Source organism: Ammospiza caudacuta, chromosome 1 (genome assembly GCF_027887145.1).
Source record: "Ammospiza caudacuta isolate bAmmCau1 chromosome 1, bAmmCau1.pri, whole genome shotgun sequence".
NCBI classification, from domain to species: domain Eukaryota; kingdom Metazoa; phylum Chordata; class Aves; order Passeriformes; family Passerellidae; genus Ammospiza; species Ammospiza caudacuta.
Window position 1 is genome coordinate 131,529,219 of NC_080593.1, and position 19,388 is coordinate 131,548,606.

The 19,388-nt window shown below is 35.9% G+C and overlaps 1 protein-coding gene across 1 annotated transcript in view; it reads right to left on the minus strand.

Annotated features, from left to right (window-relative positions):
• The window catches only part of VPS13B (vacuolar protein sorting 13 homolog B), a 429,435-nt gene that overhangs the window by 54,436 nt on the left and 355,611 nt on the right, over positions 1–19,388 (minus strand). The window contains exons 40-41 of the mRNA XM_058820123.1: positions 8,995–9,191; positions 1,119–1,300 (exon numbers count right to left, since the gene is read on the minus strand). Of these exons, the coding sequence (XP_058676106.1) occupies positions 1,119–1,300; positions 8,995–9,191 (379 nt within the window). The remainder of the gene's footprint in view (positions 1–1,118; positions 1,301–8,994; positions 9,192–19,388) is intronic.

Genomic DNA, 19,388 nt, shown 5'->3' on the forward strand with positions numbered 1-19,388 from the left:
GTAACATTAAGCATGTGAATATTTCCATTGATGCTATTATTTATGTTCCTGGAACTACTCACATGCTTAAAATTAGCGTATGCTCTAGTGCTCTACAGATTTGGAACCAAAACATTCATCCCTATCCAGGATCAAGCCCTGTTATTCTACAAACTGCAATGGATACAACAACTTTTGTGCTCCCTTTGTGTATAACAAAGCACAAAGGAGCCCCAAAACTTAAGGCCTTTAGATGCTGCAACAACAGTAACAACAGCATAAGCTCAGTCAATGTTGAGAAATAAAACAGCTGCGCTTGATTTTAATCTGATTTTTGCCTCTTCCAGAATATTTAATTTTAAAGACTGAGCATCTGAAAATGGACTGTAATAGTGAGGAAGATTACGTACTGATAGAGGTAGCTGACAGAGAAGAAACTATTTGCTAGTCATTTAATGTTAGTCTTGGTATGATTTGATAATGAATATATTATAATACTTGCAGAAACACAAAACCTACACACAAAGAAAGCTGTCCCTGTCAAAATGATCCAAGAAGTTTGCCCATCTTCCATAGAAAGCATTCCTGGCATTTGAAAATCAGACAATAATCTAAAGATCTCTTGGAATGTATTTGCCATTAATGCAATGACAGAGAGCACTGAACAAAACCAGATGTAGCTCCAAAAGTGATCATAACTGAAATAACTTAAATCTGCAGTTCTCAGAGCTCTTCCAAGGAATTTTTACTAAGCGGGTTGCAAAATCTTCAAGTATTTTAACAGTACTGTTAATACACTGGAAAATGTAAAAGATCAAATTCATCCACTAAGATGGCTCAAAAGTGAAGTGGCACCTGCTGTCCCTAATCAGACTCTGGAAAACAAATGGCTTCTACAGTTACCCGTTCCGGGGCAGGCAGGGGCTGCTCTTGCAGCCTCACTGCCAGCCCTGTGGACAGGCTCAGGGCACACAAGTCCTGGCTTTCACCCTGCAGCCTGTGCCACTGCCAGCTGCTTGTGATGGCTTGTTTCAAGAATGCCTGTTTGAATGAGGAGATGGGGACTACACAGAGCAGGAGAGTGCTTAAGCAGCATCTGTGAACTATGTTTTTATTATTCTCCATAAAGCAGAACATACCTGTGCCAAGTTGATCAAGATGATGGCATAGGTGGACTTCCAGACAGGTAAATTGGATCAACACACTCAGTGATGGCACAAACCAAGGAGTAAAACAGGAGTCAACCCTGGTGCAAGCCGCTAACGCCGTGGGGGTCACAAGCTGATCACACACGCTTTGGGAGCCAGATTCACTTTCTGAGCTGCAGAAGAAAGGTAACAAATTAGTACTTCAGCACTTCCAGGATTTTGCATCTTTACAGCAGGAATTCAGGACGTTCCATGCTCACTTTCTGACACACAACATCATGGTTTTAACTGCTAATGCCAGTATCCGTACTTTTTCCAAAGCAGACCAAAACAGATAAGATTGTAATCTATCCATGGTTTTATCAAACTACACGTTCACTTTACAAATATTTGAACCACAAAGCCTATTTGCAGAAAAAAACCTAAAATATGCCACGTATCTTTAATTGTTGAAGTGACTAAACAGAGTAATTATTGTTATTAATGCTATAAGAATGAGAGGAAAGGTCAGGAGAATTTGTTTTTTTCCACTTGATTTTAAGGAAACCAATTTGCAACCATCAAACTACTTCTATGTATGAACCCCTAGTCTTTGTAAGCTTTATTTCCTTTGCCCTTTTCACTCTAAAATCATGATTTAAAAATTATTTCCAAGTACTATAAGCTCAGTCTGGAGCCCTTTACTACCATATTAACTATACATTTAAAGTGCCACTCTCCTGATTTTTTTTCATAGCTGTGCTCCTAACACCATGAATTTCCAAGCATTATCTTTCAGTCTCTTGAGAGGAACTAACACTACATCACAATTCTATAACCTACTAAGATACCACAGAAGTACAAATAAACTTTCTAATTTAGCAAAAACTATCCTTAATTCTCCTCATTCTCACTCCATTTGAAGTTTGGCTCTCAAGAGTTTTAGTTTAAAAGTTTAGACTTGATTCAAGAGAATTACAACCACATCCTCAGTCAAAGAATGTCTTTATTTTTAAAATAAGATTTAATGAAAGATGGACTAAGGTCAACGTAATATTTTTGTCAGAAAGTCATTAGACTTTATACAGCACAATAAATCCATTTCCATTAACATTTTAAAGATATTTTAAATCCAAACATAAGTTTAGATTTGAACAATGACTTTCCAAGCAACATACCTTAAGGTTTTAGGACCAGATTTTTCACCCTGCAATGTGTTTCACTTCAAAATTATGCACAAATATAGCAGGTACTCAAAATGTTCAGCTGCAAATGCATGGAATTCCATGGATAGGTAAATTGATCAGTATCATTTAGTGTTGCAGTAACTATCTAGTATAGTATTTGTTTACAGAGCTTAAATCCAACTTAAGGCTTGTGGACATAAAATACTTATGCAGCAATAAAACCCAACTAAGATTAACTAATTATTAAAGAATCATGCCAGGATACTAAGAATGGATTAGGTCAGGAAAGTATGAAAGATAAATGACTCAATCAGAATTTTAGCTGCTTTTCTGTGCTCCTTTACCTCTTTAAATTTCTTGTTTAGATTCCAAAACCAGTGTTGTACACCTTTTGAGAACTGGCACCTTTGGAAATAAAATTATTCTTTGTGTTCACATGATAAAATATCTATGGGACTGGATAACAGAGAAATAGGATGCTTCACTTTGCTCTGCCATGGATATTAGATTGCTGGAACAAAGGAAAAACCAAATCCAAAAGGACAAAAATTCATATGCTGATTTAAACAACTAAGTACTTTTCAATCTGTAAAATGGGTTAGTTCTTTCAAAGTAATTATTAATATTTTAAGATTTTTTGCTTGTTGCATTTTGATTAGAAACAGAAATTCAGGAGCATATGAAATGAAAACAGTTTTTCGTTGGGGTAGAGGAGTGCAAACAAATGTTAACCAAACTATGAAGAACTTTAAAAAAAACTAATTGCACCTTGATATTCTGAATTAAAACTTAATTTCATGAACAGCAGTAACACTGATTGCAGTAAAGAAGAAGGACATTTATTTCTCATATTTGAGGTTTATTCCAAAAATATATATTTATTGTCCTCAGAAAACTATTTCTTGACTCACCTATCAGTGACTAAGCATTTTTATTTCTATTGATGTATTTTGGAGATGCATATTTTCATAGAATAAAAGCCAAACAAAACCTAATTTCTTATTTAGTACAATTTCATATATCTTCTTTCTATTCATTGAGCATTTTACTGTGGTGGAACTTTTGTAATTTCTTACTCATAAACACCACGATGACAGAGCAACAGGACATGCTTGATGCAGAAGGAAATGTGGCAGGAGCTTCACACCAGGGAAATAATGTAAAGCTTCTCGCCAAATTTTTCTCCACTTTTTCTGCTCCACAAGGAACAGACCACAGAGAGGTAATACTCAGCAGCTTAAAATGTTGGGAACAAAAAGATTCAAAGCTGCTTTTTGTTTCTTGATGGAGTCACCTTAGAAACCAAAAAGGCCCAACACTGAAACCCTGCAAAATTCAGAGTTCAACCAGATGCTTAAAAACTTAACAAGAGAGAAATAGCAAATGAGGGTGGGACAGTGTTGCCCCATGGTACAGAACTGGCCTTGCATCCTCTCTCCTGCCAGGGAGGGACAAGAGCTGGCAGTGGAGGGCTGAGAGGAGCAGGACAGTGCATCTTAAACCATGATGGTAAAGAAGGTAAAGTCCCTACAGAGAGGAAATAGCCTTCTAGGAACCATCTGAAAAGAAATGCAACAAGATCTTTCACCACTATTTTCCCATCTGCCCAGACTTTTTCTGAAGTGTAATTGTTTTATCTGTGAGGGGCTCCATTTGATTTTTACTCAACCTGAAACCATATTCAGAATTATAGTCCCCACGTACAAGAATACAGTAACAGTATAAACCAGCTACAGTACAAAATATACTAAAAGCAGCCATCAAATTATTATAGTATTTTCTTTAAAAAAACCCAGTTGTAATAAAAAGTCATAATATAAATAAAGTTTTTACAGAGGTATTGTAGTCACTACCAAGACCCTGATTTTAAATTGAATACTTTTTAAATTTTTTGCCTAGGTGGTCTTCCCTCAGACCTGTAGCACTGCCACTTTCTTTGACTTTGCAGAGAGCACAAAAATGAAAAACCGCTGCCCTCTATTACATGCTGTGCACAAACAGCAAATAAAGTTGTGCTAACTGAAAATACAGGAAAATTTCTATTAAGTCTTGATGAATGGCAGTGGGAGCATTATTATCAGGAGAAGATGTGATTGGGCAATCAAAATTTGTTCATCAAGTGAATACAATACAAAAACATTCCCACATTTCTTGGCTTCCTTCGAGCTACAAAATGAAGTGTGGATGGTGCAAATTTTTCAGCTCTGAAAGAAGAGGAAGAACCAGATTCTATTGCTTTGTGTTTGGCACATCATGCTTAAGGAGGAATGTGGTAAAATCAGAGGAAATTAAAAATAAAAGTGATCTGACTTTATTACCAGATTTTTTTCTTTTTCATTTTTCTTTATTTTTTAAGTGCTGGGAAATATCAGAATACTTAAAATGGAAAATATCTACATTTGATGTCATATAAATTATGATATTTCACATCATGCAAAGCAGCTCAAGTTAAACATATGGCAACTGAGAACAATGACTTAGCAGTGACCTGCATTATTCTTGTTATTTTAAGAGAGAAATATTAAAACCAAAACTGCCATTTGTGATGAAACTACAACATGGGAAAATATCCACTGGGAAGAAGAAAGAGATCACTTAACTCATTTAATTTATGACTCAAATACTGGTCTGAACCCAAATTGTTAGAGGTCAAAATCCAGTACATCACTTACTTTGAATAAAAGCTGAAACAATTAGCAAGAAACATGATCATGATTCCTCACTTGAATTTCTAAAAAGTAGCAATTTAAGGCTTATTTAGAAGTTTTTTTACTTGTTTCATGGTTTGTATCTTAAGGCACTTTCAATTACTATTTCACATTAATATGTCAGTAATTATAAAAATACTGTTTAAATTACACAGAAGATGCACAAATATATAAAACATCTTGTAATTATAAATCATTCCCAACCAAACCAGGAAGGGGCTTTACTGTCTCACCAACCAAACAGAGCTTAAAAAGTAATTTCAATTATTGTTTGTTAGTCCTGCAACAGGCAAATACAACCCATAAAAATAATTTATTTTGTGATAATTTTTTTGTAATCCCCTGTTTTAAGGTCTTCCATAAACAGTCATTTATGCCATATATGATTTCTTTCATAAACACTGTACTATATCCCCAAAGAAACGCTAAATTTTTTCACTTAGTACTTCAAATTTGCTCATTCATTGAATAAACTTCCATAAATGTTTGTGCAAACTTTATACATACATAGAAATAATGAATGGGATACAAAATTCTCAAAAATAAACAACATACATGTATATATTATGCCCTTCACCAGACAACTTCTGATTTTTATACTTCCAGTTAGCTCCTGACCAGTCTCAGAAGAACTTGCATACCACAGGATTTGAACCATGACATCTTTGTATATTCCCATATTCATTACTGGTTGCTCTATTTCACCCTGTCAGCTACTGCTCATCATATCAGCTGAATCTACATCTTCTCACAAACCTTATTGTTTTCCTGTCACATGAGACACCTAAATTTCGTACCTTATAACCAATGTTAGGAATCAGTAATAAAGTACTAAACCACAATGGATCAGCTCTCTGCTTATAATAATTAGCATATCACAGAGATTACCACAAAAAAAAAAATGCTGCAGAATTTTAAGAAAAAATATTATCATTGAGCAGCAGCTGCATGCATATGGCAGTGGTTAGAGTTTGATCCAAAATACAACATCAAACTAAGAAGATAAACTTGAACAAGACTAAACATTTTTACACTTTACAACTAATAGTGTATTATAATTGTTAACGAATCATATGGTTGCAGTCTGTAATTAACATCAAGTTATTGTGAGTGTAAAGGAAAACTGAGGTTCAACTTTTATACAGCCTTTATTTCTTCCTCTCAGAGATCCTTCAGCATTAGAATTCCCTAGTTTAACACTCAGCACTGGCATTAAGCCTTGAGGCTCTTCCCACAAGCCTGCAAAATCCCATGTTAAATGCTGGCTTTAGGAACAAGACTTTGACATTTACCACAACATGGGCACTGTCTCTCTCTCAAAACCAAGAAAGTTGGGGATTTTTTGGTTAAGTCGAATCTAGAACATATTTCAGAGTGTTTGCTGAGAAGAAATTAGCCATACCAGCAGCAGTATGTTTGATGAAGCCACATTTTCAGCAAAGTTACTTCCAACATGGACTTCCTATGAGCCACTAGACATCTAGAAAGTTTTGTCTTCTCTGCAAGTCCACAGTTTCTGTCACCACCTCCTACATGAGGCTTTCCTTTAACAGAACGTGATCCCTCAGGCCTTAACCATTACCTTCAATTTGTTCTGTAGCTGTAACCACGCACATTCAGTCTCAAAACCTCTAGGTCAGTGATATATCACTGGCAAGTTTGCTCTGTTTCCAAGAAAAAGCCACTGTGCCTCAAACACTGTAGGTCAAAGCCTCATACCTGAGGAACAGCTGCTCTTGTTTTGACCTATGAAGGTTTTCTGAGAAGGATCACTCCTGACTGCTCAGAACTACTTCTTCCACACCAGTCCTTCCTGCAGCTATCCTTAAGAAAGCTTGCAGTGCAGCTTTGTCTGAAGTGAGAGAGATCCGTTTGAATATCTATCATAGAACCACAGACAGGGTTGGGTTGGAAGGAACCATAAAGATCATAGTTCCAATACCCCTGCCAAAGGCAGTTACAACTTATGCTGGACCAGGATGGTCAAAGTTCCACCCAGCCTGGACTTGCACACTTCCAGGGATGAGGCATCCACAACTTCTCTGGACAACGCATTCCAGTGCCTCACCATCCTCACAGTGAAGAATTTCTTCCTAATATATAGTCTAAACCTGCCCTCTCTCAGCTTAAATCCACCCCCCCTTATCACTACCTGTCCTTGTAAAAATCTGTCTGCAGCTTTCTTTCGGTTCTGAAATGCTGCTCTAAGGTGTCCTCAGAGCCACCTTTTCCTCAGACCGAAAAATTCCAAGTCTCTCAGTCTGTCCTCACAGGAGATATGTTCCAGTCCTCTGATCCTCTTTGTGGCTCTTCTCTGGAATCACTCCAGCAGGTCCACATCTTTCTTAAGTTTGGGGCCCCAAAAAGTGGACACAGTACTCCAGGTATGGTGTCGTGAGAGCAAACCCATGCCTCCAAATTAAAAACACTGCTGAGGCAGGGAATATAACTTTTTCTCTCTCCTGATTGAAATCAGAGGGTTTCCTTGTATATCCCACAGGTTTTTGGCTTCTGGAGCTCACCCTGACCTATACAAATCTTTAAATTTCCAGTCTACTTTTAGTTGATGTAGGTATAAGCTACAGTTCTTAAAGCTATTATGAATTCCTCAGACTAACAAAAGTATCAGGACTAGTGAGTCTGCAGCCTCTGGACAGGTAGGTGTCAGTTCAAGGAACTTTCCTTTGACTTCCCTCTTTCTCTTCTGTTTATTTACCTTCAAATGCTTCAGTAGTGAGGTAAATGTTTTTTGCTGCCTTCATTCATCTCCTGCTATCCTTGTGAGTGAACTGCAAATGCTTCAGTTTAATTCCTGTTGTTTCTGAACAATGACAGCTCGTTAGCTTATCAGAGCTCCCTGAATGAAACACTGCATCTAGTGACAAACCCTATTCCAGCAGAAAACAATAAACATGACTACAGTGCTAAATGCCTTGATGAAAAAAAAATCTACTAAATTTCACTACATCATTTCCAGTTCCCACCGAGTTCACATTTCTGTGGTGTTAAGCTGACCAGGAAGGCAATTCTGCCAGGGTCCCACATTCAGAGGAATTAACCTTGTCTAAAACACTTAACTTCTCAATGATGAAAATGCATTCTTTCACAATTAACATCAAGAAATCATTTCCAACCTGATACTATTAATGGAAACCAGATGTTTAATTTTTTTCATTGATTCTGTTAGCCATGCTCGTATTCTCTGATTTCTCTGAATTCTGTAGCTTCATTCAACACATACGTGGATGCTACATACTCATTGAAGCTTGGGTTCATAAACAAGCAGCAAGAATCAGCAAATACCAATGGTCCAAGAGAGTAATTTTGGGTTTTCTGCTCTAAATATAAAATGTTAAGCAGGTCTTTGAAAGCGATTCCACTGCTGTTTCTGGACAGAACTTATACTTATTTGTTTTACTCTACATATTAACCAAAATGGAATGAATGCAAACAGAGTGAATATCTGTCATTGCACAGTGTTTCCAGTTGCAAATATAATGAAAAATGGATCCCCAGTGTTTAAAAAGCACTGATTAGTGTTTTTTCTTTTAGCATAGTAAGTAATCTGTGTGAATAATAATGCAATACTATTGAAATAACATTTTGTCCAGTACCTCTAAAATAGTTGTTGACTTGCACTGAGAAGAGACTCAAGGTGATGTAAAAGTATTGCATAGGAGAAGAATGTTTATGACTACATCCATAGGATGGATGTAAGTCTTACACCTAAGCCTTCTTCTGTCTGCACTTTTCAGTAAGCCTTGTATTCAAAAAATGGATGGTTATGATGCTGCCAGGCTGCCTATGAACCTAGAGGAAAGCTCTTTTTGTGCACACTCCATGCCCTTGTGTGGAGATGAGTCACAGTCTGAATCACGTGCAGGACTAACTGCTCTTATCACATATTAAAGTATCTTAATTTCTAAGCCTCTTGAAAGAGATTTCTCAGGAGTGTAGCATTGGATGTCTTTTTCCTTCCTCCTTTAAAATTACCTTTGGTCATCTGCCACGTTCTGGCTGCTGTTGAGGACAATCCTCCACAGGTCAGAGGCTATGAGCTCCTTCTGATCGTTCACAAGGCTGATACTGGGCAGCTGCAGCTCACAGACTTTGCTTTCTGACAGACTGAACTCCCGGAATGCAACAAATGACTTCTGAAGCTCATCCCAGTACTCCAAGCTGCAAGGAACCTGTGATAAAAGGGAGAAGGAATAATTACTTTGTGCTTGAATGCAAATAAAATTCATTTTTATCTATACACTAAAAGTGTAAAACTAGTTAAACTAAATAAAAGTAAATGGTCATATAGAAAATCTTAACTGTAACCATTATTCAGATCTTGTGCTGTCTTGACTTAAACGAAAATGTTTTTAGAACATCACTGCAGACTAACACTTCCAACTTTCTCTTCCTCTGTACAAAAATAGCTGCTTGTTCCACAGGAAACCATGGAAACCATGAATAACAAAGACAATTAATCTAAACATTATTTGTATTATGCAGCCAAAAAATCCATCAGATGTCTACACATCATGGTATCAAAGACACTCTAGTTATAATTAGTTTTTTTTAACTCATTGTTTTAGCTTTATTACATAACAAAATATAAGTTTATTAAAATAATCAGTAACGGAGAGAAAAAAATTACAATGGACAACACAACACTTTGTGGTGGGTCAACACATTGCTAAAAACCCTGGCTGAAATAATGAAGCACTTCTAAGCACTTTATCTTTTCTTTCAAGGACTATTTAGACAAATAAAGGCAAATGAAACCAAATAAATACATAGTAGCTTCTGCTTAATTACATCCCTAAATTTAATTCTGTAAATAATCCACTTGGATTATTTCATGATGTATCACTGAATAGGAGAGAAAGTTATTATAGACATTTCTATAGGCAATAGAAAACCAATTTTAATTATAGATCTTAAAGGGTTTACTCTAGGTGTCTTTTTTTCCTTTTTTTTTTTTTTTGGTAATAGTAAGAACGTGAATGAGAATATGAATTTAGACAAATGCAAATTCAGTCAGCTATGAAGATTTTAGAATAAAGATGCAGAAATCCACAGGTATGGCAGCTGTACATGCTCAAGATTACTAAAAGTCAAGCTGACATAAAGCAAATAGTAAGAAAAAATTGCATATGTATGTGTTATTACCTGTTTTATCCCTGTGTATAGACATACATATATAAATGACCAAGAAAAAAGTAAGATGGCAGAGATGCAAATAAATTTAGAAAAAGTTTTGTAAGCATTCTTCCTTGTTATTCAGTAAAGATTAAAATGCAGATGGAGATGACAGTAAGCTGATTAATTAACAGGAATGAAGGTTAAGAAGGAAAATTCAGGGAGCTCAATGGTTCAAGCTGGGAAGGGCCAAGGAACATAAATAATCACCAAAGAATTCTGGAGGAATTAACATGTGGAACCACAGAGCCTGAAAGGTGGATTTTAACTACATCTGTCAAACCACAATGACATGTGAAGACTGAAAAAAGCAACCACAGTCTCTAAAACTTTTTTATTCCAAGATGCAGGACAAACAAAAAAATTCTGATAACTGTCAGTAAACCTCTGATGCCAGAAATGTATATAAAAGAGAGTACCACTGCAGTGTCAATCAGGAGAGCTGATTTAATTTTGAAAACTAGAGTGAGAGAAAAAGGGATTGATTTGATATCAAAACCCACATGTCATATGTGTACAGATAACAACACATTTGTTTATAAGCTGCATATTCAATTGGGAAAGGTGAAGATCTGTAAATGTCAGCTGGAAAAGTGTGAGGCAGTATGATGAAGCCTGGAAAAAGCAAATACCATTTTGGGAGACATCAAGTGAGATATTTCCAAAAGTGAGGGGCAAATATTAATTGATTTGCATAGGACATCAGTGGGGACTCATCTGAAGTATGTCATGTTTCCAATTCTTCATCTCAAAACTCAAAACTGTATTAACTCTTGCTGTAGAGAGTTGAGGACTAAATGAAATTAAACAACAGGAACATAATTGTGCCATCCAGACACCTCAGGAGAGAAACATTTAATAGAAAAAGCTTTATAGAAATTTTGTGCCAAAATTGAGTTGCCCTATGAATAAAGTGTAAGACTAGAAACTGTACAGAAAAAAGATGGGGATGTGTAAGGAGACCCTTGGTGCTCATGAGAGCTACTTTGAAAAGCTTGATTTGTTAATTAGATGGAGAAAATAACAAGCATTGCCCCAGTGGGAGAAGGCTGGGCTTGATGAGCCAGAAAACATCTTTCTTGGTTCTCTGTTCCTAGCTGTACAATAGTGCTGTGCACAACAGCAGCAATAAGAAATACCACATGAAGTTTATGCCCATATTCAAAGTCACACTATAGTGATTATTTTTGCTCTCAGTGCCACTAGACTTTTAGTTATTTTTTCAGAACTTCTCAGTGTTAAATTATTTGAATGTTTAACGCCTATGGACAAACACTCAAGGCTGCTACACTACCATAGCAATGTTCCTACCCTCCAATTATGGATACATTGGATACACCCCAAGAACTCCCTATGTTAACTAGGAACACACAAAGAGCCTCTTCCATCATCTGCTGTCTTTCATACTGCATTGTGGAGCCATCCACACTCACTTCTCTTTTTAAACCTTCCCAATCTCCACTGGTGATAAAACATTTCAGTTTAGTTAAACATTGTAATACTTGGCATACTTCCTATAGCATGAAGTTTTGGAATTACATAATTATAAAAGGATGTGTTTAATTTTTGACAAAAGGCTGCAGCCTTTCATGGTTGCATAGATACTTTACATACAGACATATTTATTTCTGTATACTTTTAAATCTCAGTCCTTAAAATACCTTGGCATTCTTTTAGGAACCTGATTAAATATATTTGAATACTTGGTTTGGTCTTGCACTTCCTAATGTCTATCAATATCTGAATTACCTTTTCTTATCAATGTTAGTGAGTAATATGTGTGCAATGAAAGTCTCACAAAGCTATCATATGTAGGATATTTATTTCTCTTAGATTACATCTCAAAACAAAACCCTTTCCTTAATGAGAATCTCACAAAATTGCATTAGAATAGAAAGTAACGGGTGTTTTAAAAGAGGCTAAGCAGGGTGATGAATTCTATTCCCACTAGATTAATGAGCTGGAAGAACAAGTTCAAGAGTACAGTAAGATAATTTTTTAAGTGGCACTACAATACAAAACCCATAAAACTATCAATAAGGATAGATGAAAATAATATAGAAAATTAAAAACAAAGATTCAAAAAAAGGCAGAGCAAAACTTGAAAAAACCTTAACTGGATTTCACACATCCTGTCTATATAAAAAAAAAAGGTACTTCAGTATTTCCACCCACTCATTAGGTAGTAGATGTATTGAAACTCCTCTTGAGGAAAAGATGGCAAAGTATAATGATGAAAACAATTATGCCACAAAGAAGTAATAACTTTGTAACTCATATTCAGGCTGTGGTCTGTGGTATAAACTAACACAGTGGAAGTTTCATCTGAGTATGAGGAAGAACTTTATTGTGTGGGTGACTCAGAGAGATTGTAGAGTTTCCCTGGAGATATCCAAGAACCACCTGGAAGCAATCCTGTGCCATGTGCTCTGGGATAGGGAATAGGGAGGTCTGACCAGAGGACCCACTGCAGATCTTTCCACTGTACCCATCCTGTGATCCTGTGTAGTGCAGGACAACTTCTAAAGTGAATTATGAGAAATCTGGAAAGGCACAGGAATGACTGCTGAACTCAGCAGTATGAGTAGCCAGGAACAACATCACTGCACAGTTAATGCAGGCTGGTCAGCAAGTAGAAACGATTATTCCTCATTATTTTGTTTACAATTTTTTCTAACTATGTTGTAATATGTCAAGAAATCTACCAGAGCAAGAGACAATTTGTTTCAAAGTGTCATCTGCACATTGGAGATAAATCAAGGACACACATTATGTGATTTCCTATACAAAATACAGCTCATGCTTTGGAACTACACAAACTGTAAGCTTTCTAGTTTGAAGCTTGCAAAAGACTTAATTGACTTAGAATCTTTGATTTCTACATATCTAGCTTTATTTTTTCTAGGGGCTTTATTACTAATGCCTGATCTGGATAAGTTTAAGGAAAGATGGTAGCTCTGGGCAGTATCAGCTGCCAAAAATAATAGTTGTGAAACCCTGGAAAGGGGTTATAATGCCAAAACTGAGTCATTAGCAGTGGGAATAAGTGAACTAGCTGCAACAAAAAAATTCCCCACGTGTCGAATTAAGTATGGTTTTACCTCAAAATATTTGAACAAAACCTAAGCTATAATTCATACAACTGTTACCTCTTAGAAAATGTGACCACTAGGCCTGTCTCTATAAAGGCAAACACAAACAAAGCAAATTTAATTTTTTTGCTAAACAACAAGCTTGGTTCTCCAGCAGACACTTCCCTGCAGCTTTTTGTCCTCTTCCATAGCTCTCAAAGACAGTTTTAATTGCAATGATAGTATTCACCTGTCACGCAAAGAAGTTATTTAACCATAAGCTCAGGTTTAACCAAGAATCCCCAAGTTCTGTTTTGCTAAAAACCACTGTGGCAAACACACGTATTTAGAAGGATGACTATGGCAAGAGGGAGGAAAACCACAGTCAAATGCTGTATTTTTCAGCAGCATCTCTGTTTAACAACAGAAGTCAGAAGCAGAAATGAAAAGCTGTATGAAACAGTCCAAACTCTAAGTAGAGAAATTGAAGGCTGCTCCTTTTTCTCTTTACTGCTGTGAACTGTAGACACTGGAGATCTGAAAATGGCATGGCAGTGTTTGGAAGAAGGAGGAAAATGGTGTATTGGCAAAGTACGTGACACAAACAAACAACTGTTCAGAAACAATTGCCTTGGAGCAAAAACCTTTTTAGTTAGAAGAGAGCAGATTTCTGTTTTCTCTGAATCTTGTTTCACTCTTTTTAAGACAAAAATTTTCATGTATATTACACTAACACATATGAAAAACATCTCTGATTTGAGCAGAGCTGAAGCCTCCAACACACACATCACTCCCCCCCAAAAAAGGCCAAACAATGAGAAACCTGAAAAGCCTCTTAAAACCCTGCATACTTCAAATAATTTCCTTCACACTTGTTAACCTAACAGCAAGACAGTATCATCTTAGTAACCAACACGAAGTAGTCCCACTAAAGCACAACATCATTGTGATTTTTCTTATTCATCATATATTGTGTCACATATTACCAGTACCAGAATAATTTCATTCCTACTTGGAAACTAGGGGAAATGCTACACAGTCTGTTACTGCCGTGTTTTTAATTTCATCCTTGTGTTTTACAGATACTTCATTTTTCCCCACTAGAGGTTTTGGGTAATATTAAGACTTGATAGAGAGATGAGTGTTGACCCCTAAGTGCTTTTCAAAGAATTTCAAGATGATGACATGCTTCTATATTTTCCTGTGAGCTGATGTTATCCTCCCAGCTTTGGGATTCTTGGCTAATTTTTATTTGAAAAATGCTGGGTGCACACCACTTATCTGTCCACAGGTACATTTCTACAGCTGAGCAGAGAGGCAGCATCAGTGGACTTCCCCAACCTGCCATGTCACCATAAATAATAATACCTATTATTCAATATACATTTTGTCAGAATGCTAAAAGGTCTCAGACATGGACACAATTTCCAGCTAGGAGAGAAATAATTAAAATATCTCCACTTCTTAACTAATCCCATGTTTTTAATAAACATATTTTTGTCTGTAGGAAAAAGCTACAGCCATCGGCCTACTTTGAGGTTTTTGAATGAAGGCTGTATAAAAGTATTATGCTTCAGTATTAACTACTGAAGCATACTATTTTAAAACTCAGTATAAACATGTGAACTTTAAATACATGCTAAATATCTTAGGCTGGAAAACAGATTTTGTCCAGTTGAGAAGGAAAGATAGATATTAACAGCTGGGCTCCTAATGTTTCTTTCAGTGATGCTTCCTTTTGATTGATGTATTTGCTAGAAAAAAAGCTTTTACAGAAGATATATTCATTTCTTGAATCTCAGTCCCTCAGATCGTGGGCGCTTCCTCTTGGAAATTCAGCTATTCTTGGTCCAGAAAAAACTACTGCACAAAAAATGCACCCAGAAGACAGGAAGTGTGTGTGTGTTTTATCTTCTCCAAGCAGGGCCACCTCAGTGAATGAGGCAGAACACAACACAAACTGGAACTCTGAGTCAGACACCAACCCAGACTGCAATTTTTACTTCCGCTTCCTGAGCATGAATAAACTGATTGCTCTATAATAAAGTTATTCTTTTATTAAGATATTTTACTGGTTTAGGGCCAACTGTCTTAAAAATATAATTCTCTCATTAGGTGAACAGAAGTTGCAGTAGCAGGAAATAAAAAGTTTTATGCAGATTTTTATAAGGAAAAAAGTCTTGGCAATATCTACCAGAAACATTACTTTTAAATTTGATTTTGAAGTATTATTTATATAAAACTAGCAAAAGAACTCTGCAGAAAAATAATATAATATGTAGAAAATATGGTCAAAAGAAAAATAATATTAAATAGAGTAGAATGTTGCAATACACCTGGTTCACACAACATACACAATTCAATCTGACCAGTGGAACACCTACATTTTGGGCAAATGTAGGATACTTCAACATCCACATTCCTGTGTATCTTGTGTGATTGACAGTGTGAAATCATGCTACAAACCACTTGCCTGTTAGATAATATTTTTAACCTTCCTCAGAACTAAGATTGTATCGTATCTGTGTAGAAAACAGACTTTCCTGGCACAGCTACAGACCACTAATATCCCCATTTCATGAAGGAAAAAACCAAACAACCAAACCACCAAAAAAAGAGAGATGACTTACAGTGAGGTAAAAATATAGGCTCATGTAAGTAGTTTCAAGATTAGGAGTAGTACTAGGATTAAAATTATTTAGTTGTACAAAGTATTTGCTGTCCCACCCACCTCAGCCTCCTTTGTATTTTTATTACAGCTTTCTGTATTTGACAGTTTGAATGTTACATACCTATATATTTCAGGCAGTAAAATATATTCCACTATGGTACACTCTCAATTTTCAACACTGGAATAATCAGATACCCCAACTGGAGATGTTTTTCAAAATTATGTCATATAATTTCTTCTCAGAATTGTTTAGCTTCTCTTCAAATTTTTTAAAAAATAAATTTGGTCCTAAAGCTAGGACATTTAAATTACAAATACTCACTCTAAAATTTAATATGCAACATCTGCTTAATTTAGCTTTTTCCTTTATCTATATTGAGGTCTTTGGCTAACTAATAAAAATAACTACTATTTGGATATCTGAGTAATAACACATACTGTGGCTCTTTCAACTCCATTAAACATATATACTAATAGTCCTATTAGTATATTTATTTCATTTTATTTAAATTTACATCTGTCCTGCAGTTTATAAAATAAATATCAAATAGAGTTGTAATGAAAAGATGTGAAAGAAAACTTTTGTCATCTGAGAAAAGTTGTTCTTTAAAAATACATAACTTCCTTTTAGCTGACTTTGGAAGAAAGCTTCTATACATCTTCAACTAATAGAAGCTATAAAAAAAACCTTTTGTAATATTGGAACCAGTTGAGAAACCACAAGTATTCAAATGCAGGAAATCATGATTTTATAACATTTTAATGTGATCTACTCTTGGGAAACAAAGTTAACCAAGCCCTATTTCTGTACAGGAAATATTCCACTGTACAGTTGTAATACATTGTGGTGAGGGGTACAGCTGCAATTTTTTCACCTGTGATGCCCCACTGGTATTGTGGCTTACTGAATTGCATCAAGATTGCCTTCCTGTCCGGAAAGCCCTCTAAGTACAAACACGACTCTAAGCCCAGGTTTTATTTTCCCCTGGTATCAGAATATGGTAATTTAAGAGCCCTGAGAAATGCTTTTTAACCTTTTAGAAGAAATATGTAGCATTCTTTTATTAGGAACTACGTTCTTTGCCTTTTTAAAACAACATATGACTAACTTATCAATTTATCAGGCTAGCAGGTTCAGAGCGAATGCAGGTGTGTGGAGTAATGCAATCTGTCACAGATATTGGCTTTTTTCATTATGGAAAAATTACTCTGAACACACTAGCAGTTCTTTTTTTAAAGAAAGCACAGAACAGCGCTGGGCTATAACTGATTTCTGCAGAAATTTAAACAGGAAAATCATGTACTGCTAAGGGTCAAAATTTTATACTAATTGTCATTCACTTCGAGACTGAGTTTATGTGACGATCACTTGCCTTTTGAACAGCAAAAGTAACAATATTTCTTTAATTTATTAGCTCGTAATGTATTGTTTCAGGCATTGAGAAACAAAAGTATACAGATTGGAGATCTTACATTAGGGATTCACCTACTTCTTTCAACACCCTTTATTGTCTCTTTCTGATACAGGAACTATCTTCCACATTTTATTTAAGGTTTTTAATTTTCTAGGCTTCAGTATTTCTTAATAATACAAGCATTATGATGTTGAAACTTAGTCACCTCTGACCATTGAGGTTAGCAGTCTATTAACAAAACATACCTTATAATTTTCAGTATATGAGCTATTTTGACCACACATTCTCACCACAGCAAAGCCTGACTCCTATGAGAAGCACCACAAAGTCACTGTACAGCCGGAAGGACTCGGGTTTGCAGAGTTTCATAAATCAGAGTCACAAAATCGGAAGAGTACAGAACACAGGCAGAGTGTAAATCTGTCATTAAGATAATCTGATGGTTTCGTCAGTCCTCTGGCACCCGGTAGAGTTTTCACTGGCTCAGTAACCCCTAAGGGTAAATTTCACTGTGATGCACAGGCAAATTATGCACAACTTCCATTAACATTCCCAACAAGTTACGCTTAACTCCCTGCAGACTGCACAGGGAAACTCTAGGACAAACGATACAGTCTCATCTTGATGCAGGGAACACTAAGATCACACAGCAAAATAATTAAGATTATACACACACAAACCAGTAACAAAATAGTAAAGTCTGAGATAATCCTATTCTCAGGCATAGAAGTTCACAAATAATATTTAAAGCTGGAATTCCCTAAGAGAACAGGCTCTGTTTCAACATCTGCTTAAGACTCCAACTTCTTTAGTCCCTATTTCCTTCCTTGCAAGAAAATGAAGACAATACTTATAATTAATAGACAGAGTCTTAACTTTGGAAAACATGCAAAACTCAAATCAGAAAATTTGCTCGCCTGCAAATCATCTGAAGGGTAAGTGGCTCAAGCTACAACAAACCTACAGGCCTCTTACACAGACCAGCTGTTTATGTGATGACCTGCACCCATTTTTGTACTCATGCACAAATAGAAACACTGCATCTACTGCTGAGAAAGAGGTTACCTATATTAGAATAAATGGCATTTGTTATACTTCTAGTTTATGATCAGGTATGTTCAATAATAATTGCTTCTTTTCAGGTTTCTTGCAACCCTTCACAAAGTAGAGAAATAATAAAAACATGGTATAGAATCTTTATATAGTAGTAGTATGACTAATACAGTAATTTTGAACAACATCCAAAGGTAGAATTAACAAGAAATGTAAGGTTTAAAAAGCAGACAAAACACCAAATTTGCCTTCTGATCAATTCACAACAGCCAGACAAATTATTTCTTCATCCACTAAAAAGTGCCATAATTTGAAGACAGTACTGAATTGTGTGGCAGTAGGTTCAGTAACTTCCAAGCCAACAGGTTTATCAAGAAGCATGGTTGAACTTTACAGCTTATTATCTTGTAACACCGTGAGCTTAAATTACTAACCTGTCACACACAAATCATCTGGATTTCCAAAATAGTCATTACTTTGGGAATATAAGAAATAAATCAAAAATTTGTGGTTTCTCAGAAAGCACTTTTCCCAGACTCTCAAATGCCCAGCTGAATATTTTAGCCCCAACGGGGAATGAAAAGTAAAAGGGAAGCAGAGTCAGCCAAAAATGAGGTATTCTCTGTTAAAAGGAAAAATTAATGTCTTTGACATTGATCATAATTCTTTTCCTGTTGAATGTCATGTCAAATCTTTCCTGGAATAATGACTTACAGTAGGTCCAATGTCAGTCATTCTTAAGCTCATGCTTCCTTAAGCCACTGTTTAAACAGCCACAAGGTGTTAGAATATGACTATTTATTGGATGACAGTGTTGAAAAAATCAGATTCCAGACTAGCAAGTTTGCAAATGCTTTATTTAAATAGCACATGCATGTAAGGCAATGTAACAGACAATTTTTTGAATCCCTGCCCTTTGAAGTTGGAAATAGTTTATGTTCTCCTAAAAAAGATTTCACCACCTTTGGAAATGCTCTGTGTGAA